This window comes from Primulina eburnea, chromosome 8 (assembly GCF_022965805.1).
Source record: "Primulina eburnea isolate SZY01 chromosome 8, ASM2296580v1, whole genome shotgun sequence".
Taxonomy (NCBI): domain Eukaryota; kingdom Viridiplantae; phylum Streptophyta; class Magnoliopsida; order Lamiales; family Gesneriaceae; genus Primulina; species Primulina eburnea.
In genome coordinates this window covers 3,469,087-3,494,815 of record NC_133108.1, presented here as the reverse complement: position 1 = coordinate 3,494,815, position 25,729 = coordinate 3,469,087, and the positions used below count along the sequence as shown (strand labels likewise).

At 35.0% G+C, this 25,729-nt stretch overlaps 2 protein-coding genes across 2 annotated transcripts; one reads left to right on the top strand and one right to left on the bottom strand.

The window, feature by feature from the left end:
* The first annotated feature begins 1,684 nt into the window (after positions 1–1,684).
* Positions 1,685–4,191, top strand: LOC140838480 (transcription factor TCP4-like). Its single transcript, XM_073204824.1, has 2 exons — positions 1,685–3,766; positions 3,868–4,191. The coding sequence occupies exon 1, from the start codon at positions 2,432–2,434 to the stop codon at positions 3,719–3,721; it is 1,290 nt and encodes a 429-aa protein (XP_073060925.1). The 5' UTR covers positions 1,685–2,431; the 3' UTR covers positions 3,722–3,766; positions 3,868–4,191.
* Positions 4,192–5,333: 1,142 nt separating this feature from the next.
* On the bottom strand, positions 5,334–18,573 carry LOC140837699 (sodium/calcium exchanger NCL2-like). Its single transcript, XM_073203811.1, has 9 exons — positions 18,156–18,573; positions 7,871–8,083; positions 7,591–7,775; positions 7,270–7,415; positions 6,846–7,110; positions 6,617–6,762; positions 6,265–6,520; positions 5,908–6,195; positions 5,334–5,788 (listed from the first exon to the last, which is right to left on the bottom strand). Exons 1-9 carry the CDS (start codon positions 18,544–18,546, stop codon positions 5,531–5,533), a joined length of 2,148 nt encoding a protein of 715 aa, XP_073059912.1. The 5' UTR covers positions 18,547–18,573; the 3' UTR covers positions 5,334–5,530.
* Between the last annotated feature and the right edge of the window lie 7,156 nt (positions 18,574–25,729).

Below are 25,729 nucleotides of genomic sequence, written 5' to 3'. Positions count from 1 at the left end.
CGTGTTGATTTGTACACGAGAGAAATGATGGGAGGACCATCAAAATTAGTAATGAAACATGCAAAAATTAAAGATTACTTGTTAGAGGTTATTTTGAAGAAGTGGGAGAGTGTGCATTTTGGGTGAAGCAATAAGACAGATAAGGAAATTTAAAAAGCCGCCTAGTCGAAAATAAAATATAGAAACCAAAAGGGCCGGAACAGATCACTTTCAAGAATTGATGAGTTCGGTGGCATCCTGGAGGAATGAGTTACCCCTCCCACCCACACTTGTTAACTCAGCTAGATCGATCGTCATGATCCATATTTGAAGTGAAAAGTAATATTTTTGACATAAAAAAATAATATTTTTCATTGATTGGTTGTGGTCGGAAATACGTTTCACAAAATTGATCAGTGAGAAAGTATCGTAAGAGTTTTTGTGTAGATCTAAATTGATGTGTGAAGATAGGATGAGGGGGATCGATAAACGAACATTCCCTTCCAAAAGGTTTGATTGGATATACTTTAGGTAGGGATGCTCTATCATGGGAATGTTTTATTCCCAATATTATTTGAATATATATTCCCCCTTGGGTTTTACTTACTGTATTCCATCACTTTTATCTATTTTCATTTTTTGATGAGAATAATTTGAACAATATTTAATTTTTACAAATTATCTTAGTTTAAACCTTAACCTATCGTGTTCTTCTTCATGAAGTTATGATAATTAATAACAAGTGACATTCATATTAAGATATTAATAGTGTCATAATATGAGACAACAACAATAAAAAAAATCATAATAATTGAATAATATTGTTATTTTATTTTATTTTGCTAAAGAGACACAGTCATTAAATAAAATTTCTTAATTTAATTTCATTCGTAAAATTTATTTTAAATTTAAACCATAATATTCAAGTAATAAATAAGAAAAACTTATCATTATGTTCCTAAGTTGTTCCATCATACTTTATCAATATTAGCTGAGTATTCTAAGGTAAATGGAATTATCCATACCGTCGAGGTCGATCTTTACAATTGTTCAAGAGTAATTTTGTAGAATCTAGTTGAATTATCTTAAAATGTTTTTTAAAATAATAATTTTTTAAACTAATGTATCATAAAATAAGATTTAAAGTTTTAGTTGTACAAAACTTTAGAAATGATAAAAAGATTAAATCAATCACTAAATTGGAGAATTTTCACGTGGAACATAGCCAAAAATATAGAAAGGGGTAAAAGATATGATGATTTATAACTCATTTGACGTCATAAGACGATGTTTCAGATGGGATACTTGCAAACATCTCACAATATTATATATATAAAAAAAAGTAGTAGATATCTTGTGAAACGGTCTTACGAATTTTTATCTGTGAGACGGTTCAAATCTACCGATATTCACAATAAAAATGAATACTCTTACCATAAAAGATAATATTTTTTCATGGATGACTCAAATAAGAGATCTGTTTCACAAAATACGACCCGTGAAACCGTCTCACATCAATTTTTTATTCACAATAAAAAAGAATACTCTTAGCATAAAAAATAATATTTTTTCATGGATGACTCAAATAAGAGATCTGTCTCACAAAATACGACCCGTGAAACTGTCTCACGTCCTTTTTATTCACAATAAAAAGGGAAAAGGGAAAAAGAATGGACCGAAAGTCCAACGGTAAATGAATGGGAAGGAAATCAACATTTGCACTTAGCATATCCGATTATAGTTCAATCCACACCAATATAAACTTGAGATGAGATCTCAACTCAACCTTACTAAAAAGAAAAAACAAGGACTGAAGGTCCAGTGGTTAATGAATGGAAAGGAAAACAGCAGAAGCACTTAGCAGGTCCCATTGATGATTCCTCAGTAATCTTTTATCTCCATTCTGCCCCAAACACTGCCACCCTCATCACTGTGATGAATTCCACTTATACTATAGAGAGAGGCAAACCCAAACAAAGGGGGTTGAGCTGTTAACCAAAAATGATGCCTTTATTTCTTTATTCCATTTCAATCAGGAGATTTAGTGCGAGGTTCTTGATTAACCCTGCTGCTGAAGTTTAGGGTGTAAGCTAGCAAGTTCTTTCTCTCTTTATGTTATAGTGTAGATTACACCATATTCCCGTCTTCAAAAGCAGTGAGGAGAGAAGATGGGTTAGCCAGCAGCAAAAATGGTGGGTGTAATGTGATGGAAGTGCGAAGTAGGATTTACATACACTTTTTGAAGAACGAGAAGAGGCAGATTGTCGAGAAATGGAGTGAAGAGCGGTGAGAATTAAGTGTTCCGATCAGGAAAAAAAAACTGGAACAGGAAAATAATAATACTGCTGTCAAGGGACTGAGTCTGGATCAGTTACCAGCGCCGTCTCACCCGCCAAAGAAACGCTCTTTACCGGTGGAGCTCTCCGCCGAACATGCAAGATTGCAGGAGAAAATGGGAGAGAGAAGCCATCACCACCAATCATCATCATCAAGATTAGGCCTGCGAAACAATGGAAGCGAGATTGTAGAGGTACAAGTAGGCCGCATTCTGAAGTCTATTGGCAGAAAAGACCGCCACAGTAAAGTGTGTACCGCGAAAGGTCCCAGAGACCGCCGTGTGCGGCTGGCGGCGCATACGGCCATCCAATTTTATGATGTGCAGGACCGCCTTGGGTACGACCGTCCCAGCAAGGCTGTGGATTGGCTCATCAAGAAGGCTCAAAGCGCCATTGATGAACTCGAGGAGCTTCCTGCCTGGAATCCCGCCACGTGTTCTGAGCCTAATGCTAGTTTTGAGCAAGAAGCATCCCAGGAAAAGATTGGAGAAGAGCAACACCATGAGCTCCATCAGGCTAATTTGGTTATTAGTAATGTTTCTGGTCCTTCAAGTAAAAGGGTGATGACGGTGCTGGGAAGGGAAGATGAGCAGCAGGACTTGCATCAGAGAGGCAACATGAATAATCAGAATGAACAAAATCTGACCTTTTTGTCGACATCTTTGGACACCGGTTCCTTTGCCGATTCCATCACTTCCTTTCCCATGGGTGCTTCTGCTCCATCTAGTTCGTTATCTGTGGAGTTTCAGAGCTTCCCAATTCCTAATTTTCTGCCTAGAAACAGTAGCCAGAACCAAGATTTGAGGCTTTCTTTGCAGTCGTTTCAAGATCCAGTTTTACTCCACCACCATAACCAGCAGCGGCATCAGGATCCCAACAACCACGCAGAACAAGCACAAGTTTTATTGAGTGGAATTCCATTGGGATTTGATGGAACCACCGATTGGCCAGAACACCAGCAACAGCTGGCAGAACTCATTCGCCTCCAGAGGCTTTCGGCTTGGAACACCGGTGGAGATCCCAGGAGTACAAGTGGTGGAGCAGCGGTTGCTACTCGATCCTTCTTCAACTCGCCACCAGCGCCTCAGCCGTTGCTGCAACAGCTGCTGGGCCTAAGTCAAAATTTTTCACCGAGGGGACCCCTTCAGTCCAGTAACACACCTTCGATTCGTGCATGGATGGACCCATCAGCTATTTCAATGGCACCTGCTGAACACATTCAGCAGCATCACCATTATCCAGCAGTTGTGCCTATGTATCCATCATCTATACCGGGCATTGGATTTACCTCCGGAGTAGGTGGCTTCTCTGGGTTTGGTATACCCGCACGAATTCGGGGTGACTTAGAGGAGCATGATGGCTGTTCGGACAAGCCATCCTCTGCTCATTCTGATTCTCACCGCTAGGTACTAATAATGGAAGTGATAATATCTTCGTTCTTCCATTAACAGGTCATATTCTCAAATCCATTTGTGTTTTATTAAATTCACAAGTTATGCATTGCTTTTTTCCTTGATGCCAATTTGTCTATTCAATTGAACTTGCTTTGCAGGTTTGCTACTTATTGTTACAAGAAATCAAGAATGTGTAACAGTTTCCATGTTTCAGCTTGTGGTGATGCGGAAAGAACATTATGAAGTTCTAGTAGGTTTTACTCGATATAACCTGCCGTGAGGTGAAGAATCAAAAGTTTAGTTTCTGTTTTTCTGGTTACGATTAGTCACTTTATGTTAGTTTGCTGATGTTTCCAGCTTTGGTTTTGTTGTTCTTGAATGAATGGCAAGTGGACTCAACTTGGTTTCAAGTTAATTGAATTCCTGTGCTGCTTCTATCTCATAAATTTCCTGGCTTTAATAAAATAATTAGTTTCAACTTTTGTCACTTCGTTTAGAAAAATCTTCGATGAAAAAGATAACTCATCGTGGTTTCTTGGTTGTTCGCTTTACTGCCTTCTGATTCATATCTCCTCGGCCCCGCTTGAATTGACTCGTCCTGTATATCTCCATCGCTGCCTGGTTTCGGGGGAACATAAGGAGAGGGGTCGTTTTCCAGTCGTAATGAGATGACTCAAAGATAAGGATATGGAACGATACCTTCTGAAGGGTTCACCGTGATGTACAATGCTAGTAAGTTGCTGTTACTGGGAGGTGAATCTTGGTTTCAATGGCAAACCGAATTGGCCTTTTTTTAGAATTGTTAGTTTTTTATGATATATGGAGCTCGAGTTTTAGCCAGTGGATGCATGGATATTAGTTTTAAAAAATCACTCGACCCTGTTTGGCATCAAATACACAGTAAAATGCACAACCTCGAACTGATAGCTAAGCTTGCCTTCGTTATCTCGAGGGGTATTTATAGTTCAACCTTTAACTTGCTTGTGATTTTGGGGAAATCTGCAGGTCAATATATGGTTTACTTGATATCTAGAAAAGAAAATTTTAATATCTGAATGAAAAACCAAGGTAAAGAAAACATATAATCTTGGATACAACAAAAAAATTATTCTTGGGCTTTATTAATTCACGGTACCCTACCCGGCAAGTCTCTGTCTCTCGGAAAATCCCAAAGTCTAGTTGAAATTTATATCTATATCAAAAGAAGAAACGGAGGAACAATTGGCTTATATTGAGATGGCGACAGTTGTTTGATGGTTGTTGGTACTTCTTTATGATTGATGAGTACCATGCGAAAATCGAGGCAGAATACACTTTTGGGATTTTAGAATACTTTGATTTGATTTCCACGGCTTGGATGAAAAAATTTACCGTGCAATCTAATCCCAAGATTTTCCTATGTAATTTATTGCATAATATATAAATAAAATATGCTCTTAAGAATTATGTTACCTTTAAGTGTTTTAAGTGTTTCTCAGATTGGGTTTCTTGAATCACTCCAATTTCACAACCTATTTTGCACTTAAATTGAAATATTTTTATTTTAGGAATTATTGGCATGTAACCGAGACAAATAGCCTGGTAGTAATGGTGAATGAAGTCAAGAATAAATATTCATAGAAAATTAAAATTCTTTAACTAAATTTTCCCGCTTCTATTCACAAGAATAAATGAATAACTCGAACAAATGGGAGCGGAAAAGATTGCCCAAAGTTGATAAGCAGGATCTGAGATTGGTCTATCAAACAGGAACAATGGATGCATGATTGTTCATGCGCCAAAATTGAGTACACGGTTTCTGGAGATTTTTTTGTGAATTGTTTAATAGATCAACGAAAACAAATCAAAATCACCCTGACTATAGACGATGACCAACGACAGCGGGTAAAGCAGATAAGCGAAGAGTGATGTCCACACCGGGAAAATAGTGCTGAAACTAGCTAGACCTCCAACTATGACAGATACAAATAGAACCATCGAAGATTCAGCAGAAAAATTCCATGCCAAGCCTCGAAAATAGATCAGGGCTAGAAGAACTGCTAATCCCAGAATGTTGTTCATGAACACCGTACCATATATCTGCATTATTTAGATAAGTGGATGGATTAATTTCAAGAAATGACACCTTTTATCTTATATAAAGTAAACATGAGTCTTTGATTAGTTCTATTTTAGTTGTTGAAGGGAAGAAAAGGAACCTCGGACAATGTCAAAGATATAGTGTGCAGTTTCTTCCTTCGGGCTTCACTGATAGCAGATACAGCTAATCTAGCATTGGTGGCAATTGGCACGAGCACAAATGCAACATAAAATGAAGGCAAATTGGTAGCTTTAGAGATATCCCGAACACTGTGTATAAGAGGCTCGGCTAGAACCCCAAGCATCACAATCCCCAGTGCCAAAAGAAATATAGCTTTCATCCATGCTATTGGCGATTTGTCAACGAACTTGTCATCAATGAGTTTATCTGTCTGTTCCCATGTTTTCTGCACAATTGTTTTGTCAGACAAAATCCAACAATACAGTCGTAAATTAGAAGACTTATTGAGACGTACTTGATAATTATCCTCTTCGTTCTTTTCTGAGTTGGGATTTTGGCTATAAGTTAGATTCAGCCATTTGGATAATCCTATAACAAATTCTTCCTCGGTAATTAACTGATCTCCATTTATATCAAGTTCTTCCATCATTTTGGCTGCGGCAATATCAGCATTGCCAAGAAACATTCCGACCTGGATATTGGTCACTAGCTTTTTCAATTCCGAGTAAGATATGCTGTTGCTTTGGTCAAGATCGACATCCTTGAACAACCTGAAATTTATGAAAAACTACATAAATGAAAACTGGAATTTAATTCAGAATGCGCTAACACTAGAATAAATAAATTGGACTTTTTTTGAAATATACCGTTTTATAGCAGGGATGTTTGGTGACCCATCTTCTTCTAAAAGGCTTCCATACACAGAGCTTTGGAGATGCTCCAATATATCTGGAACCAAATGTTTCATCATTTCACGCTCTTCCCTTTTCTTTTGAACCCAAGGCTTAAGAACCTGAAGGCCATATAATCAAACAAATAAGGTATGCCTCCACTTAACACAAAATGAAGATTCAAATAACATAGAGAACTATTTACCGCGTACAAGTCCTTCAGTGATTTGACAGAGTGATATCTTTTATTCATTGTATCCTTCGTATCATCAAGCCATTTCGTCATCCCCTTGACAAATTCATCCATAGTTATTTGCTGATCATTGTCAATATCGAATTCCTGCATTATCTCTGCAGTTGTATCATCCTTGTTTGACTCAAGTCTTCGGAACTTGATTTCTTGCAGAAATTCGTTTAGCTCGGAGAAAGAGATAACCTTGTCTCCATCTTGATCTCTTTCCTCAAATAGCCTGCAAAAATCGGAGTGTAATGGAGAGGTATCATCCACAAGTCGACCTCAACCAAAAAATACGACAAAGACTAGTCCGATGTCGCTAAGACGATTACGGTATCTATTAATTAAATGAAAAAAAGCACTCAAATCTATTAATTTATTTTGTCGAAGGTACCTTCTTATGGTCGACACATTTGGCGAACCATCGTCAGTCAGGAGTTTTCCCATCGTCTGGTTCTGCATATATTTTAGGATGTCTACCACTAAATGCTCGTGTTTTATATATAGTAAGCGCCTCCTTTGAATCCAAGGCTGAAAGAACTGCTCAAATTGTGAAACAAACAGTATAGTTAGATGATCTTGGAACAATTCTATCCGTCAATCAAACTCCAGATGCCTCACATTCCAATTTTCTTATATTCAAGCATTTTTAGAACATCCCAATAGACACAAAGATTGAGCATGGAATTAAAAATGTCAAGATCAGAAGACCAACCTGATAAAAGAAGTAGGAAATCAGGAACATGATGGAAACAACAAGAGTAATAATCACAAACACTTGTTGCCCATAGAAAGGCAGATGAAAAACTGTTGGAATCAGAATGATCGCTAATGGTATCACAGAGAGAAGCATGATCCTGGCAGTGAAACTCGTGCCCAAATCTGTGATCACGCCATAACCTAGAATACAACGAGAGAACTTCACCGATCAAAAAACAAGCTATTGGCTCAATGTTGTGACTAGTTAAACATCAAATAAAGAAATTGAAATCAACCTGGCCATTTGGAAATCAACAATCTCTCAAAAGGGTTGTAAGATTTACTATCATTAGGATGAGATTGCAAGGGCTTGCGAAAATATTGACTGCTGAGTAGAATGCAGGTTCCCCAGATGAGAGTGAGGAGCAAGGTGGTGGATCCGGCCAGTAATCCCACTCCAGTTAACACGAACTCCCCAGCAAGTTCTTCACTGCTGGACAACCCAGAGGCTGAAAATATAAAACAAACAAAACGACGACTTAATTTAATTGTAATGTTCTTTTATATTTAACTTAATTTATAAAATAATTCTATACTTCGTCGAAATTTGAGATTTTGATATAGAAAAATTTTGTATGCGACAGTATCATGGGTCGTATTTTGTGATATAAATATCTTATTTGGGTCATCTATGAAAAAGTATTACTTTTTATATTAACAGTATTATTTTTTTTTGTGAATATCGATAGGGTTACCCGTCTTACAGAGAAAGATTCGTGAAACTTTCTCATAGGGATGACAATGGGTAGGGTATGGGTCGGATTTCATACATCCATCCCATACCCATTTATTAAATTCATCCTCATACTCATCCCCATACCCATCGGGTATTGAATTTCATCAGCATCCTCATATCCATCGGATTATCAGATACACATACCCTACTCAAATAACCTATTATCATATACAATTGATTTTTTTCAAATTTAAATTGTTTCAATGAAATTATGAATATTTAAAAAATTATTTAAATGAAGAATATGAAAAATTATTAATAATAAAAATTTGCAAAATAAACTTTATAGAAAAAATAACAAAATATTAAAATAGTTTATATTAATTGAATAAAAATACGTAATTCAACAAAAATCAAATATTTTTCCATTTTTTAAGTCAAATATGCAATAAACTTACCAATGGAGAAGATGAAAAATTGAATCAAAAATAAAAGAACGGTAAAACCTTGAAACGTAAAAGTGAAAGCGAAAGAGAAGAGAAAAGAAAAAGTATGGATTTACTTGAACTTGAGAATATGAATCTTTAATATAAATAAATATAATTACTATATGTATGATTTACTTGGATTTGAGAAGATGAATCTTTAATATAAATAAATATAATTATTATATATTTATATTTAATTTAAACGGGTATTCGAGTCGGGTGTGAGTTAGATTATATCAAACCCGTCTCCATACCCAAACCCGAAAATCCCCATACCCGATTACTCAATTATTTAATCGGGTCTAAAAATCCCTCCATACCTTCTTCTATTCGTGTTGGGTATCAGATTCTCCAACGGATTCAGAGAAAATTACCATCTCTACCGTCTCATAATAGACTTATTCTTTTCACATTAGATAAACAATAACTCGCACACATATTTATAACAAAATTAATCATTGGATAAGGCAATTTTCTCTCAAGAGGTGGCTGAATTCAAGCTGTGTCTTTCGAATTATATTTCAATAATTTTTCAGTAATGTTACATTTTCTAAGAATGATTTTATCTTAAAAGAATAGATAAAATTGTTGTACGGAAATGAAAAAATGAAAAACGTGTTTAAAAAATTAGTGAAAAAAGACAATTGATGAGTTGTTTTCGGCATCACGTATATGATAAAATAATTATAAGATTGATTAATAATTGAAATGTAGATTATTAATATTATATATGTTATAAAATATAGGTTATTTGGTTTGACTATATATAATATTAATGATAAAAATACGTGTATTTCACGTATTGACCATAATATTTGTGAATATTTTATTATAAATTTAAGGAGAAATTGCTCATAAATCCCTAAACCCAAACTTAACTTGTCCCTAGCTCCCTAGCCATCAAAAACTCTCTTTTAACTCCCTAAACCTATAAAATTGACAAAACTACCCTTATTCTCTATTTTCTTTTAATTGATCCTCCGCGCTTCAAAATGGTATCAGAGCATGGTTAATTTATTTCAAACACGAAAATTTTATTATTACTAGTAACTAAATGTATGAGAAGGAGAATTTCGAAAAAATTATGAATCCGAACTTTAGTTCGAGGAGAATAATTTACAAGAACTATTCCAATATTTTGGAATATACACAAGTTTATCTAACTATCGTTAGATATCAGAAACAGGAGAACAGAGGTATGTCCCAATGGTGACCACCAAGTTATGGTACAGATCTGATGGAAACATCAGACAAATGACGGTATATGTCATGTATCAAGAAATGAAAGGATTTAGGAATCCCCGAAATCATTTCAATCTCTATTCCAGAAACATTAGTTTCCGAATAGAGCTATTCAGATGTTCTATAAAGCATCTGAAACAACTCATTGAATCAGGAAATTTATCTCCTGATGAAATACAGCAGTGTTTGCAAAACCTTGCATACACAAAAGGTAGACTCTTACAGGCCGAAAAGACCAGATCTTCAATGATCTGTTAAATATGCCAGGGACTACCATCCAGTTCGAAATTGAACTTATTTCCCTGGAAATAAATCAATTAGAACAAGAATTACAGCGAAGTATATGCTTCACTGAACTCAGAACAAAAGGTATGCGTTTACAAGGTTTAAAGAACCGTAAAAACATACTTCAAAATCTACTCAGAAGAAATTCTTCAGAGAACAATGGATCTGTATAGACAGAAGATCTACGAAGGGAAGCAACAGCACCCTCAGGTAAAAATTTATGATTCAGAATAATAAATTTCTGGAGATAGTACCAGACTCCTCTAAGCTCTCTCTGGATCTTAGAGAAATACAGAAAACGGTACAAAATTATGGCAATATGCTATATTATGTACCTCAAAGGATTGAAAAGGTCCTAGAAAAACAAGAAGAAATTCTTGAAATCTTAAAGGATATTCAAACAAGAATACAGAAACTAGAACAACAACCAAGTTCTAGTAGAAGAACTTCAGGAGGCTGGTTACCACCATCCTTTGGTACCGAACCTTTGTTACATCAACAAGGGAAGGCCAGAGTGGTGTCAAAACCTTTAACTGAAGAAGAAAAGATGATCAATCTAATCAAGTCTGTCTCATAAAAGAAATTGATCTGATGACAACTTTAGAAAGGATTGGTTTGGAGGATCTACAAGAGCTTGCGGAATCTTTCGCAAATCTCAAAGTAGTAGATCTAAAGATGAATACAGCAGTAGGTGAAACACCACCTGCAATAACCTGGTCATCTTCTCAGGAACCACCAAGGGAAAGTATGAGATCTCATAATGTAAATATGAGAGAATCTCAGACTGATTTCCATACCGGTGGAGGATCACACCCAGCGGGAACAAGGGCAAGGAGAACTCAAATTCCTTTGCACCAAACACCCTATGGGAAAACTGTTTTAGATCCTATACATCCTTACGGGGTTATGCTTAACCTTGATGTATTGGACTTCAAAAACAGAGAAGATCTCATAGACGATTGGACATCTGCTATGAGAATTGCAGCAGGAACACTTGATCTCAACAAAGAAGGATTCATTAAACTTTTGGAAATGAGTCTTATGGGATCAGTAAAAATTGCTTGGGACATGACTTCAGCAGACATGAAAGAGTCAGTCCTAGTTGGGGAATCTCTTAGTGAGATCGCTGGAAAGATGGCTACCCTATTCAAAGCACACTTTATAGGGGTAGACTATTTCAACAGTCAAGATACAGAGAAGAAGAAAAAATATACTCAAGCTCTGTATAGTCTTGAATTACATGATATATGTTTGGTAGATGAATACATTATGTTATTCACCAAATATAGATGGAACTCAGGAGTCGAAGAAGATATAGCTATGCAGCTTTTCTTCGCAAAAATGCCAAGCCCTTGGAGAGAAATGCTCATAAGGGAATACGTACCTGGTAATCCAGATACATTGGCAAGAAGAGCCTCTTTCCTTAAAGGGAAATTAGCAGAATGGTGTCACATGGCAGCATTACAAAAGAATTACAAACGACTAAGGGGTATCAACAAAAGAACTCATTTGTGTTGTAAGGAAAATGATCTTCCAACAATTATTGGAAGTAAACCACAGAAGCATAAAAGGAAAAGTTTTAGGACTCATCCTTATGCACGAAGTGGAAGAAGTTCTTGGAAACCAAGAACCGTATGGTCTAGACAGAAAGCCAGATCTTATAAATCTGGACAAAGAAGCGGACCATCAAGAAGTAGGATATCATCCCAAGCATCGAGCTCATCTCGAAGCACGGGAAGAACACCTACAAAGAAAAATTTCAGAAGAGCTCATACTAGAGCCAATGAAAGTTTCAAGGATTGTAATTGCTGGACATGTGGAGCAAGAGGTCATATCTCGACCAATTGTCCAGAAAATGAGAAAAGAGGTATTAAACGTTTTGATCCTACTCCGGATATTGAAGAAGCAGTTTATTACCAAGATCTTATTCAAGTATACCGATTTGAGGATATCGCCTCAGATGAAAGTATATATGAAGAAGAAGAAGTCGTCTTAAGTCAAGAAGAATCTGATGGAACAGAATCGGAATCTGACTGAAGACGAGGTGTTTCGACACGAAACACATGAAGATTTGTCTGGGTTTTTTAGCCAGACAACAATATCTCATAACATGGTTCAAAGAATCATGAGAGAAAATCCGAGTTTACAGAGATACCAAGGTTTCTCTGCAGGACAGGTAGAAAAGTTCTTAGGAAGTCTTGGCCTAAGAAACAGAAAGCATCATCTAATCTATAAAGTTTCTAGAAGGGAAATGGCAATCCCAATGGAACTTACAGGAAATAGAATGGAGATGCAGTTAATTCCTTCCGAAGAAATAAAGGAGGAATTACAAAAACTCAAGATAGAAGTAGCAAGGACTATGTCCTGGATTCACATAGGAGCAATCCAGATTATGATAAAGGCTACTTTCAAAGAAGGGATAGATTCACCAATTGATATCGCCATATGCGATAAAAGAATGGGGAATCTACAAGATTCAGTACTGGGAACAATCTCAGGAAACCTCTGTGCATGAAAAATTGTAGGAGTAATCTATCCAAGGATAGCCTACAACCTGGCAGATCGAGATTTCAGCCGAGCCTTGACATTACATCAGAATTTTAAGGAAAAAAGTTTGATGAAAGAAGGCAATAGACCATATTCTATTACTTATCAAATTTCATATGCTCTATCTAATACACATCATTCTGAGTTGTTTATTAGAAACGAATTTATTGAAATCCCTGAGATATTTGGAAAAGTTGCGCAGGCAATTTATCCAGAAAGAATTGAGTTTTCTTTAATACAGGAAACAGATATCCAGATCCAAGACAAACCGATTCTACAGAGGAATCAAAGTCTTAGATTGGAACCAAGAAGACTATCTTTTCAAGGAGATATAATTACAAGTTACAGATGGGATAAAAAGCCTGTCATAGAAACCCAACAGGAGCTGAAAAGTTTTTCTACAATAGGAAAACTCAGAGGCCCAGAAGGTTGGAAGGAAGTAGAAATAGTATTTGATATTACAAAACAAAGGAATCAATTTCCTTGTAATTCAATATACCATTTGGAACAACCGATGATAGGAACTTACCAAGCACTGATTAATATCGGAGAATTGGAGGTTCATATTCAAGGAATTCCAGGAAAAGAGTCAGAACGATTGATTCTTGGGCTAGAGTTTCTCGAGGAACATAAACCTTGGAAACGTCTAGAGTATGGAATGGAGTTTATGGCAGAAGATAAAATGTGGAAAATCCAATGACCACAAGTCCATTCTCCATATACATTCCAGTAGGAATGTTGTATGAACAATATAAGGCAGAATACTTTGCTGCATATATTGATTCAGGTGCTGGAATATGTACAGCAAAACGAGGAGTTTTTCCAAATAATTTGGAAGAAGAGTTACCCAAGATTGCTGGAAGAGATTTTTCCAGAAGAATCTTAATCTTATGTAAAGGGATTAAGATGACTGAAATCATGATTGGCGGTGCTGGACAAACACCTTGGTACAAGGTAAAGACACCACCAATTTATTTTCATGATACAGGAGCTGACATATTGTTAGGAAATAATTTCCTACAAATGTTCAAATCCTATACACAGGAAAATGAGACTAGAAGATTAGTATTCACAACACCATGTGCTCACAAAATCATAGTCCAGAGACTTCGGGAGGCATTTTACAGAAAATTGTCAATCCAGTTTCGCAACAAGCGTGGTGATTCAGGAAAACTTCTGAACCCAAAAATGAAGGATTCAAGACGGTTTGGAGAAACAATGCTCCAGTTAAGAGCAGATAAGGAACTCCAACCAGAAGATATAGAATGCCTTAAGATAACTCTACACACAAATGAAGTAGAGTTTGAATCTAAGGTATCACTGGAAGATGTCAAGAAGAGGATCAAAGAAAATTATAACGAAGATCCCTTGGCATGGTGGGACAGAAATCAACTCAGGGCTTGCCTTAAGATCAAGGAAGGCAAAGAGTATGAATTTGTCCGTTGTAAACCCATCCCAATGAACATCATTGATCAGAGGGATATGCAGATTATAATCAAGGAACATTTGGACCTTGGATTAATCAAAGCAGGTATGTCACCATATAGCAGTCCAGGTTTTCTGGTAAGAAACCATGGTGAAATTAAACGAGGAAAACCCAGATTGGTTATTAATTATCAAGAAATTAATAAGATTCTGGAATTTGATGGGTATTTTATACCTAGTAGAGAACACTTGATTAGTTGCATTCGCAATGCCAAGATATTCTCTAAATTTGATTGCAAGTCTGGATTCTATCAGATTCGGATGCAGGAAGAAAGCAAGAAATTCACAGCTTTCTCCACACCTCAAGGACATTATATTTGGGAAGTATTACCAATGGGATTGGCTAACTCACCCCAAATATTTCAAAGAAAGATGGATAATCTTTTCAAAGATTATTTACATCGACGATGTTTTAATAGCATCCAAAGATATGAATGAACATGTTAAACATTTGGAGATTTTCTCTAATGTTTGCAAGAAAGAAGGACTGGTTTTATCTGAAAAGAAAGCAGTCATTGCTACAAGAAAGATTGAATTCCTCGGAATTGAAATCGATGAGTCAGGAATAATTCTGCAAGAACACATAGTAAAAAAGGTGCAGAATTTTCCAGACAATCTCAAAGACAAGAAGCAACTTCAAAGTTTTTTAGGGGTTGTTAATTTTGCTGGGATGTTTATCAAAAACCTAGCAAAACACAGGAAAGTGTTCAGTCCATTATTGAAAAAAGATGCTAGATTTATATGGACAGACGAACACACAAAAGGACTTATCCATTTAAAGAAGGTTTGCAAAAATCTTCCAAAGATGGCTATTCCTCAAGACGAGGATGATCTGGTATTGTATACCGATGCCAGTGATCATTGGTGGGCTGCAGTATTAACCAAGCTCACACCGGATGGAGAACAACCATGCAGATATTGTAGTGGGTTATTCTCAGATGCAGAAGCCATAAGATGGCATATCAACGAAAAGGAATTCTATGCAGTAAAAAGGGCTTTTGAAAAATGGCCGTTATTTTTACTTGCAAAGAAATTCACTTTGAAAGTTGATAATACTCAAGTTAAAGCCTTTTTGAGGAATAGAATTGAGTCTAAACCGGAGAAGGCTAGATTATTACGATGGCAAGCTTTATGTCAGAATTATATTTTTGATATTATGATAATAAAATCTCATGAAAATATTCTTGCAGATTTTTTAACAAGAGATGGACAGCATTGACATTGATGCTATTATCAAGATGCAGAGGCATTTGAGGGAACACCTTGAAATGTTTCAAACCGAGTTCAACAAGTTAGCTGTGAACGCAGAAGTTGCGAGAAGGCTACAACAAGCTGATAAGAGAATGGTCTCTGATCGAATTACAGGATGTTTACAGGCATATAATCAGTTATGGTCTGTAACGCAAAGGCCTATCCTCCAGGGCATTGAGAGACCACTGGTTTCTCAAATGGAGAGATTTCGAGTACAGGACTCTATACCTGTAGCGGGGGATTCAAATACCCCTTGCACAAGTGTTAAGTCGGGATCATCATCAGATGAGTCGGCCAAAACAAAAATTGAGACTCCTGATCCTTATCTTGAGTCTTCAAGTCAACCCTTCACCTCGGGGATTGAAGAGGGAGAGATTAACCTTAGGCCTCGTATTGACAAAGGCAAAACTAAGGTTGATACTAATGAAAGAATAATTTCTCCATTTCAGGTTTACCAGCAGAATTGGGAGAAATTAAAAACACGAATTGGCATTAACCCAGCTACAAGCAGGGTTGACGTTTCAGGAAAATATCCAAGGGTATGGATGAAACAAAATTCATATCCAAAGGAAGTTAAAGCATGGTATGAATTTGGGGCTCTTGCCTCAGTTTATACTACATCACCCAGCTTTCCAGAAATTTCAGGTCTACCAAAATGGATCCAGGAAGCTGTTCACGAGACTTGGGCAAACAATGATTATTTGTCCAGGGGAGATGTTCTGGAGCTATACTTCTTTAGTACAGCACCAGAACCAGCAGGAAAAGGTTCTCATGAGGCCTTCCATTTCATCAAGCTAAGGAGGCCAGATTTGTATGTCCAGAAATTTATCAAGGACCCTCCGACAGAAGAAACACCCCTGGTGTCTTCAATAACTGAAGATGACATTTCTACCAGAAGAGCTTGGGGTATTTGGGTCTGTCTCACTGAGATGGACAAAGTCAAGTTTCCGTTCAAATTCTACAATCACTCAGTGAACGGATCATTCCTGTTAAATACCATGACAGGAAAAACAACAAGTTTTGCAGAAGATTTATTTGAAAAGAAAAGAAATCTTTTGTGGAATAGCAAGCTGCCGGCAAGTAAAGAAACTCGTCGGAAATTCTGTAATATGGCACATGTAGGAAGATGGTCTGAAAACATCTGTCCAGAATGCCAAAACCAGAAGGAACCGGAATTTGGTAAAGGATTCAAGCCGAGATCTGATCGGAAACACTTTACCGATACAAGTGGGGATAGACCACATTCACGATTTCCTCGAGGAAGCCGAAAGTCGAAGATTCCTCGACAAAATTAAAAGGGACATGTGACCCTCCATTACAAAAGCAGGTTCACTACCATGTGAGTGGTAGAAACAAGACAACCACTAATTAGTGGTAAAGGACAAATAGACCACCAATAACAAATGGTGGATGACTCAGCAAGCATTGGATACCAATCTAAAAGGAATCCAACGAATAAAAGTAAATTAACTGGTCCCGAAAATTCATCCATAAATAAGGACAGAAAGGAAACCAGTTAACACACCAGAATCAAAACTTAAAAATGTATCGTGTATATTTGAAAGTTTTGAAAAGAAGAATAACATACAAGAGGAAAGAGGCAGAAGCACTGAAATGGTTAGTAAATCATTTCAAAGAGTATAAAAAAGATGAAATTACTGCCGATATCCTAGAAACTCATCGTCAATGGTATCTAAAAGAGATAAAGGAGGATGAGAAATTGATGTCAAGATTAATAATCTAGACAGGGACCCCTCAACCACCAAATGGTCCCCAATGCAAGCTGTAAAGGCTTATGAAGATTTGAAATCCGAAGTTCAAATCCGAAGGAGCCTTCTATAAATAAGGCAGGAAGAAGGAAGTGAAGATCATCAAATATTTTCTCCATTTCTTTCATACAAGGTTGTAATATTTTCTTTCAAGTTTTATGTGTGTTAAGAGTTCAGCTACGATAAGTAGCTAAAACAAGTTTCTCCTCCTCTACAGGAGGTTACTATGTAATAAATAAATGTTTGTGTTTGAATAAAAGAGATCTTTGCTCTTAGCCCCTATCATGTATTATTTTCAAAAAAAAAAAAAAAAAAAAATTTGATCTTTTGCTGTACGCTCTAAGGTAGGAAACGAATTAGAGCTGTGCTAAGTATTGCTGAAGGAATCTGCTTAGTAACCATCGGTTGCGATCGTGTGGTTGGACTGTGAGGAGCAGTTCGTAAAAAATGGTGGATACAACCCGGTGGTACTCTAGTCAAAAAGGTAAAAGATTCAATTTATTTTAAGGAAGCATGATGGGCCTTTTACTACAAAAAAGAAATCAATTATTTAAAATAAAGATATAAGGGCAAACTTGGAAATTTGAGAGATATGGGGAGTTGAAACAAAGTTTTAATGGGGTAGGGAGTAAAGAGGAAGTTGAGAATGGAAATAGGGAGTTTTTGACAAAATCCCCTAAATTTAATTCTTCTACTACATGAAAGTCTTTATATATCATTTTAGTTCTCCGATCGTACGGACGATGAAAAAATAGTGTGTGTAATATAATGGGGTTACCGAGAAGAATCAATGCTTCGGGGAGTGACCCAATGATCTGAAAGACACAAGCACCAAACACACCAGGTCCTAGAATCTTGAAAATCCTCTCCCCACCCGATCCCACGTAAGATTCAGCCGCAAACAGCAAGTATTCGAACACCAGAATCAAGAACAAATGCCCCCAAACAGTGGTCGAACATGGCAGAAACCCATACATCTGCTCGCACTTTTCATCATTTGCATGCATTATTTTCATCTGTATCACATGAGAAGTATTTCTCTTAAATTCATCTATCCCATCTGAGATAAGAAGCTCTGATGGAATCGGTCTCGAGATCCCGCTGGTGCAGAATAGCGTCGATAGCGCGACGAATAAAAGAATGAAACGTGAAAGAATCTGTGTTTTCATGGTGAATTTGAGCTTTGGAAGGGGTCAGTTGTGCTTAGTTGTGATTATATTTGAAATGGGATTTGGTATTTATACATGCAAACTTCGGTTGACTTGTAATATTATATTTATTTGGAGCAGTTGGGCTTAGCAGCCCTGGAACTTTCATGCATGTTTCTCGCGGCAGCTAGCGAGGTAGGATAACAATCAGTACTGTTTCAAATTTTATTTTACACACATGCCTAAATTCATGTTCTTAGTTTCGTCAAATAGTACAGATACCCGACGCGAAATCATCCGGTTTAAGACAATTTTGATCGAATAAAAGCGGTACAAGAATCCATTTTTCTATATGAATGGACGGTTTTTTCCAAAAACAAAAAAAGGATTACAAGAACTTGAATATTAATTTTTATTATAAATATAAGTATGGTTGATTCGTTCACGAATAAAAATCTATGAAAGTATCATACAAAAGATTTAATCTTCACAAGAGACCTAAAATAAGAATCCAGAACCGCATGAAATCATGACCAAGATCCTGTAATAATTAATTTTAAGCCAATTTTTATTTATTTCGAATAAAAAATATTGAATATTCGTACTCTTTTATAATATAACAATTAAATATTTTATTCAATTACCAAACGAGTTGTACGTTATTTTTTTTCCAACATTTAAAATTAAAGAAGTAATTTTCACTTTATATAGGTTTAAACTCATTCTAACCATCAGAATTCGGAACTAAAACCTTATTTAAACGTTTTCAAGTTCCACTTTTAACTGAAATCGAATAGTTGAAATCCAATACTACCCGGGCTAATTTTTTTTTTTTTTACAAAATACAAAATAATGCATGCTAATTAACTTCATAACATTTTTCAGAAATGTAATTCTAATTTTACTAGGTTGTGTCTTTCTTTTTCAACTGTGGCTATCTGGGCTAAATACAAAAGTTTTAATTTCTCGATCTTCTGTCTTTATTTTTCTATTTGAACCACAAGAACTAAATACAAGTTTGAACCAAAATTTCAAAAATAGGTCTATTGTGAGATGATCTCACAAACTTTTATATGTGAGACGAGTCAACCCTACCGATATTCACAATAAAAAATAATATTTTTAGCATAAAAAATAATACTTTTTCATGGATTATCCAAATAAGAGATCTGTCTCACAAAATACGACCCATGAAACCTTCTCACAAAATACGATCCGTGAGACCGTCTCACACAATTTTTTTTCAAATCTCTCAATATAAAAAATTAACTCGGGTGTGCACGAAGTCGACTTCGCCCTTGATAATGTGATGTTTTTATTTTTTCCTTAAAAAAGACATAGTCTTGCAAGACCTAGTTTAGGTAGCCATAATAGAATAATTAACCACATGGTGGATTTCGTATTCAATGGCCATTAAAATATATGTATACTCTCAAAATCTCACAAATCAAATATTAAATGAGATTTGAATATTTTCAAGTTGGTAAACAGATTTGACGTTATAATAACTGAAATATAAAATAGATATATCTAAAAATGGAGATTAAGAGTTTTCACATTAGAGAACGAATTTCGAATCCATAGAAAAAAAAATAATTTTAAAAAATATTCTGAAATTTGTGGTATTTTTTAATTTACTTTCATACACAAAAAATGACATAACAATTTGGCAAAAACTTGTGTGAGACGGTCCCACGGGTCTTATTCGTGAGACGAATCTCTTATTTGGATCATCCACGAAAAAGCATTACTTTTTATGCTAAGAGTATTACTTTTTATTGTGAATATGTATGGGTAGGATTGACCCGTCTCACAGATTAAGATCCGTAAGATGGTCTCACATGAGACTCACTCTAACAATTTATTTCACTTTATCATCAGACTTAATTCATTAATTACAAAAACTCTTGTGAGACGGTTTTATAGATCAAATGTTTTATACGAATTTTCTATTTAGATCACTATTTTCTGATATTTTTTTTTGTTAATTTGGAGTTAGGAGGTAATTAAGAAGTTTCGAATCTGAGTCAAACATAAGCGATCGAGTTTATTAATTTTTACTTTGAATGAGAATAATATCTTATCTTATCGATATATTACATGACACCGCGAGGATTTCATATTTATACAAATATTTCATTAATATTATTTATTGTTTCGTGGAAGATCGCGTATAATTAATAAGTATTAATTACAACAACTATTTCTCATCGCTAAGTATTAATTATGGAAGGAATGAGCATTAACAAGCTCAGGTCATATTCTCAAATTACAGTTTTTATTAGATTTACAACTTATGCAATGTTTTTTTTTATGACGTTGGAAACTACGGTCGGTACTTTTTGGTACGTACCTAATAAAATTATACTTGGTACGTACCTAATAAAATTCTAGTTAGCATATTAACATGTAACTCCTTTTTTTTTAACTCACTCACACTTAATAATATAATACAGATGTTAATCAGTTAAACTGTATTAGACAAATCATTTATGACAAACTCGCCTAGAAAATGTTATCATGGGAAATTGAGCTCGTTGGTTAAACGCTTACCTACTTCACCAACTCAAGGAGTTCATGCATTTCTTTTTCTTGATGCCAATTATTTGTATGATGAATCCAATTTATTTTGCAGGTTATCAACTAATCGTTACAATAAATCACATAATTAATAATATTCTACCCTGGTTTTTTGGTTACAAGAAAAATGAGTTTTCCAGCTTCGGACTCGTCGTTCATGACTTGGAAGTTGAGTGAATTCCTGTGATGAAATCATGAAATGAATGTCAACTTTTGTCACGTCATTTACAAAATATGTGATGAAATGAGAACTCGTTTTCCGGCGCCGGCGGAAAGCAGCGGTGTCCTTGGCTTGTCGGGAAAAACCCAATTTCAATTTGAAAAAAAAATTGGGATTTGATTTATTGAGGAGGAAAAAAAATAAAAAATTTTTTTAAAATAGCCAACTGTTTGTCACGTTGGTCGGTCGGCGCTCATAATCTATACTATATTATTAAGTGTGAGACAGTTAGAATAACTATCATAACACCAAAATATTTAATTTCATAAGTACACTTCTTACCCTACTAAAAACTTTTTCAATTCGCTCCATAGTTTACATAGAAAATATCTAAACAAAATTTCCTTTTTAAATCAAACAACTCTTCTAAATTGAAAATAATTTTGTGTTAAATGTTTAGTATTATTTAATCAAATTAAAAATAATAATAATACATACGACGCTTGTATATTTTTCACAAATATATATATATATATATATATATATATATATATATATATATATATATATATTATGGCTTAGTATGAGCCGAGGGAAGCATTAGGATAAGGTTGCTTTCCGTTCGTGACTAGATAACTCAAAGATAAGGTTGTGGAATGATACGTATTCACCATGTTGTACAAAATTTTTAATACACTTAAATCTCCGACTCCGAGTCCAGCTGGAATTTATCTATGGCAAAAATTTGTGTGAGACGGTCTCACGGATCGTATTTGTGAGACGGATTTCTTATTTGGATCATCCATGAAAAAGTATTACTTTCTATGCTAAGAGTATTACTTTTTATTGTGAATATGTGTAGGGTTGACCCGTCTCACGGACTAAGATCCGTGAGACGGTCGCATATGAGACTCACTCTTTATCTATATGTTTAAACAAGAAACGGGAGAACAACGAGGATTGTGCGGGATATCATATAATACTTGAGGTAACATTGAACATCACAAATAATATCGACGATTAAATAAGATAAACATTAATATCTAGAGTATGTTTATTATGATACGATCTCACGAATCTTTTTCTGTGAGACGAATCAACTCTATCGATATTCACAATTAAAAGTAATACTCTTATTATAAAAAGTAATATTTTTTTATGAATGACTCAAATAAGAGATCTGTCTCACAAAATATGATTTGTGAGACCGTCTCACATAAGTTTTTGCATAATATTTACAGTGTTTCGTCCCAAAATTGTGTTACATTAACTCTAAACCTTTCAATGATTTTTTTATTAATAACAAAATAAGCAAAAAAATTGAAAATACAAAGTATTTCACTTTCATTTCTACACTCACTTTCTCTCCACTAATTATATTTCTTCTAAGGATAAACACACTCTAAGAAATCTCACACTAAAATCATTTTTTTTCACTTCTACACTTGTGATTGTAGATGTGAGAATTTTATGGTTTTTATGTGCTTTTGAAATGAAGAATTAATAAATATTTATATGTGAAGTTTAAAGAAGAAAACAAAAAATAAAACATTGCTTACCCAATCAAAGAAATCATTTTTTCCTAACTCAAAGCATGTGTTAATTATTTATCAAAGTGTGTTGTTAAATTGTTTACTAAGAGTGTGTTTGGTTGAGTGGATTAAATAAGGTTAGATTAATAGTCAAATATTTATCGTTAAAATTTTAAGATGTTTTAATAATCATTTTGACTCGGTTTAAGATCTAATTTTATTTATCAAATAGTTATCCATAAAATTGGATCTTAAACCGGGTCAAAATGATTATTAAAACAACTTAAAATTTTAACGATAAATATTTGACTATTAATCTATCGATAAATATTTGACTATTAATCTATCCTTATTTAATCCACTCAACCAAACACACCCTTAAATAGATTGTCCGACGTAAATACCCTGACGTTCCATTTCCTTGCTAAGAGTTTCAATAAACTAAAACACTTGACTGGTAATAAAACCGACTTACCTTATATGAGCCTAATTATGGCCCTTGTAAGAGATTCAAATAAATTATTACTTAAACATAAAACCTGATTTTAGTATGCTAAATAACCAAATTAAACCATAACACGTCGTGTTCCATTTGCCATTTCGAATCCATGGCAAGCAATGTAGACTGTAGTCGTCTCAGTCTAAAATACTATTTTCCCCCCAATTTAGGGTATTTTTATCGGGCTTGGAAACATATGCCAAGTTGTGATATTTTTTACCAAGAAAATGCTTTTGTTCTCGAAGCAATCCAACTCTGATACCCTATGAGTAGGCATCTCAAGATCAGGTCTAAGCTCTCCGGCCCATCTCTACTCCAGGTGGAATGTCTGTGATATGCCCATATATTCTACTATAAATTACATGTTTGAGTGTCTAATTCAGCATTCATTATATATTGTTTTTCAGCAGCACCCTTAACTGCTCCTCATATTATATACTCAGTCTCTGACTTGAGCGTCGGAAGAGCTACGTCAGAACACCCTCTCGGCCGCCTCCTTCTAACGATCTTCTTTGTGATTTAAAGCTTAGGGCAAATTCCAAACATGCGTTTGGACTATTGATACTTGCTGGAATTGAACCTTAAATTTTCACTTAGTATCAAACTCGAAAAGCTATTTGCGATTTAATATTATTTTTCTTGAACTAAAGTTTGATTTCTTAGATGAGGTTGGTTTAATAATCCAATCCAAGGTAATCCAATTTCATCCATGGATTAATAAAATAATTAATTATAGATTTCACATTAATCAAATAATTAAACACAAATTACCATATTGTATTTCAGATTTACTTTTATTAATAATTAGCTTCTTCCTTTTTCTATTTAAGTGTGAATAAATATTTATATCAACAATCGTTAATTTACATTTTCACCCTTAATTGCCACAAAACACCACATAGCTTACGCCTTTTCAATCACTCCGCCAAGCTGCTTCTGTTCTTACGCCTGTTCAATCAATCTGCCAACTTCTGTTTCTCTGCACGTAGCTTCTGTTTAAATCACAGATCTTGTGCAAAATCACTCGGTCGTCTTGTGCACAAAATTCTGGAAAGCCTACGCTAATTCTCCGCTCATTTTTTGAAATCAAATATATACTGTTTATGTTGCGGCGCATCAAGTGAAGGTAGATTTTTCTCCTGATTTAGTTGAATGTTTTTTTTTCTATTTCTCTGTTGTGTTATTGCTTAAATCTTCTGGAAAGCCTACGCGATTTCATTTCTCCGCTCCTATTTTGAAATCAAATATATAATGTTTCTGTTGTTGTTTTTTCTCATGACTTGGTTGAATGTTTTTATTTTTCTATTTCTCCTTGCGATATTGCTTGTTTTAATTGGCTCATAAATGTGAATGCATCCATTTGAGAGGTTTTTTTTTTTTTGGACTAACCATTTGAGAGGTTTTAAACAACAGTGCGATTTTCGATATTTTTCTATTTTAATGTTCAAGTTTCTATCTGTGGAGTGGATTGAACCTTGATAATTAATATTTTATTTTCTTCTAAATGTAACTGATTTGTTTGAATTTCTTTGGCAACTCCAATTTCCTCAAATCCAAGGATCACAAAATCAGTGTTGAAAAACCATTTATATTCTAAGATATCTCGGGTCATGGATAGTGCCCGGGATGTCCCGGGCCATAGAGCCATGCCATGGATATCGTCGAGGTCAGGAGGATGGACTATTCTCGGGTCAACGAGACGATAATCTGAATAGAAATCCAGATCTCAAACTACCCGGGACGTTGAGGGTGTGACTTGACAGGAAGAATATATTAATAGGCCAGTCAAAAGGCCGGGCCATTGAAATACTCGAGGACATAATCTCCCCGGGCCATTGGATGCACGGGTTCTCATATAAGTTCCCGAGAGGTTCTCCCCAGACCGTTTCGATACAAGTGTCGTATTTAATTACACCGACAAAATAGAGTGTAAGTGGCCGACCTATCTCTGACACTAATACAAATGGTTGACAAAATCAGGTGATTTTAATATTCAATTTCTCTCTACTAAATATATTTCTTCAAAAGATAATCACACTATAAGAAATCTCACACTAAATCATTTTTTACTTATACAATTGTAATTGTAGATGAGAGGATTTTGTGGATTTTGTGTCATTTTGAAATGAAAAATGAATAAGTATTTATATGTGAAGTTGAAGGAAGAAAACAAAAAATAAAACAATATTGCTTACATAATCATATCAATCATTTTTTACAAACTCAAAACATGTGATAATTATTCATCAAAGTGTGTTATTAAATTCTATACCAAGTAAATTATTGACGTAAATACTAACGTTCAATTTCCTAGTTGCTTGCTAAAAGTTTCAATAAACTAAAGCATTTGAGTGATAATAAAACCGACTTACCTTATATGAGCTTAAATATGGCCCTTACAAGAGTCAAAAAAAGTACAAATTGGTGTCCAAA

What these genes read in the sequence shown, in the direction of transcription:
- LOC140838480 (XM_073204824.1), top strand. Translation starts at nt 2,432, where the DNA reads ATGGGAGAGAGAAGCCATCACCACCAATCATCATCATCAAGATTAGGC.
- LOC140837699 (XM_073203811.1), bottom strand. Translation starts at nt 18,546, where the DNA reads ATGAAAACACAGATTCTTTCACGTTTCATTCTTTTATTCGTCGCGCTA. An exon ending in AATGTGTCGACCATAAGAAG is followed by an intron (nt 7,111 to 7,269) that starts GTACCTTCGACA and finishes CGATTTTTGCAG; the next exon opens with GCTATTTGAGGAAAGAGATC. An exon ending in AACATCCCTGCTATAAAACG is followed by an intron (nt 6,521 to 6,616) that starts GTATATTTCAAA and finishes CATAAATTTCAG; the next exon opens with GTTGTTCAAGGATGTCGATC.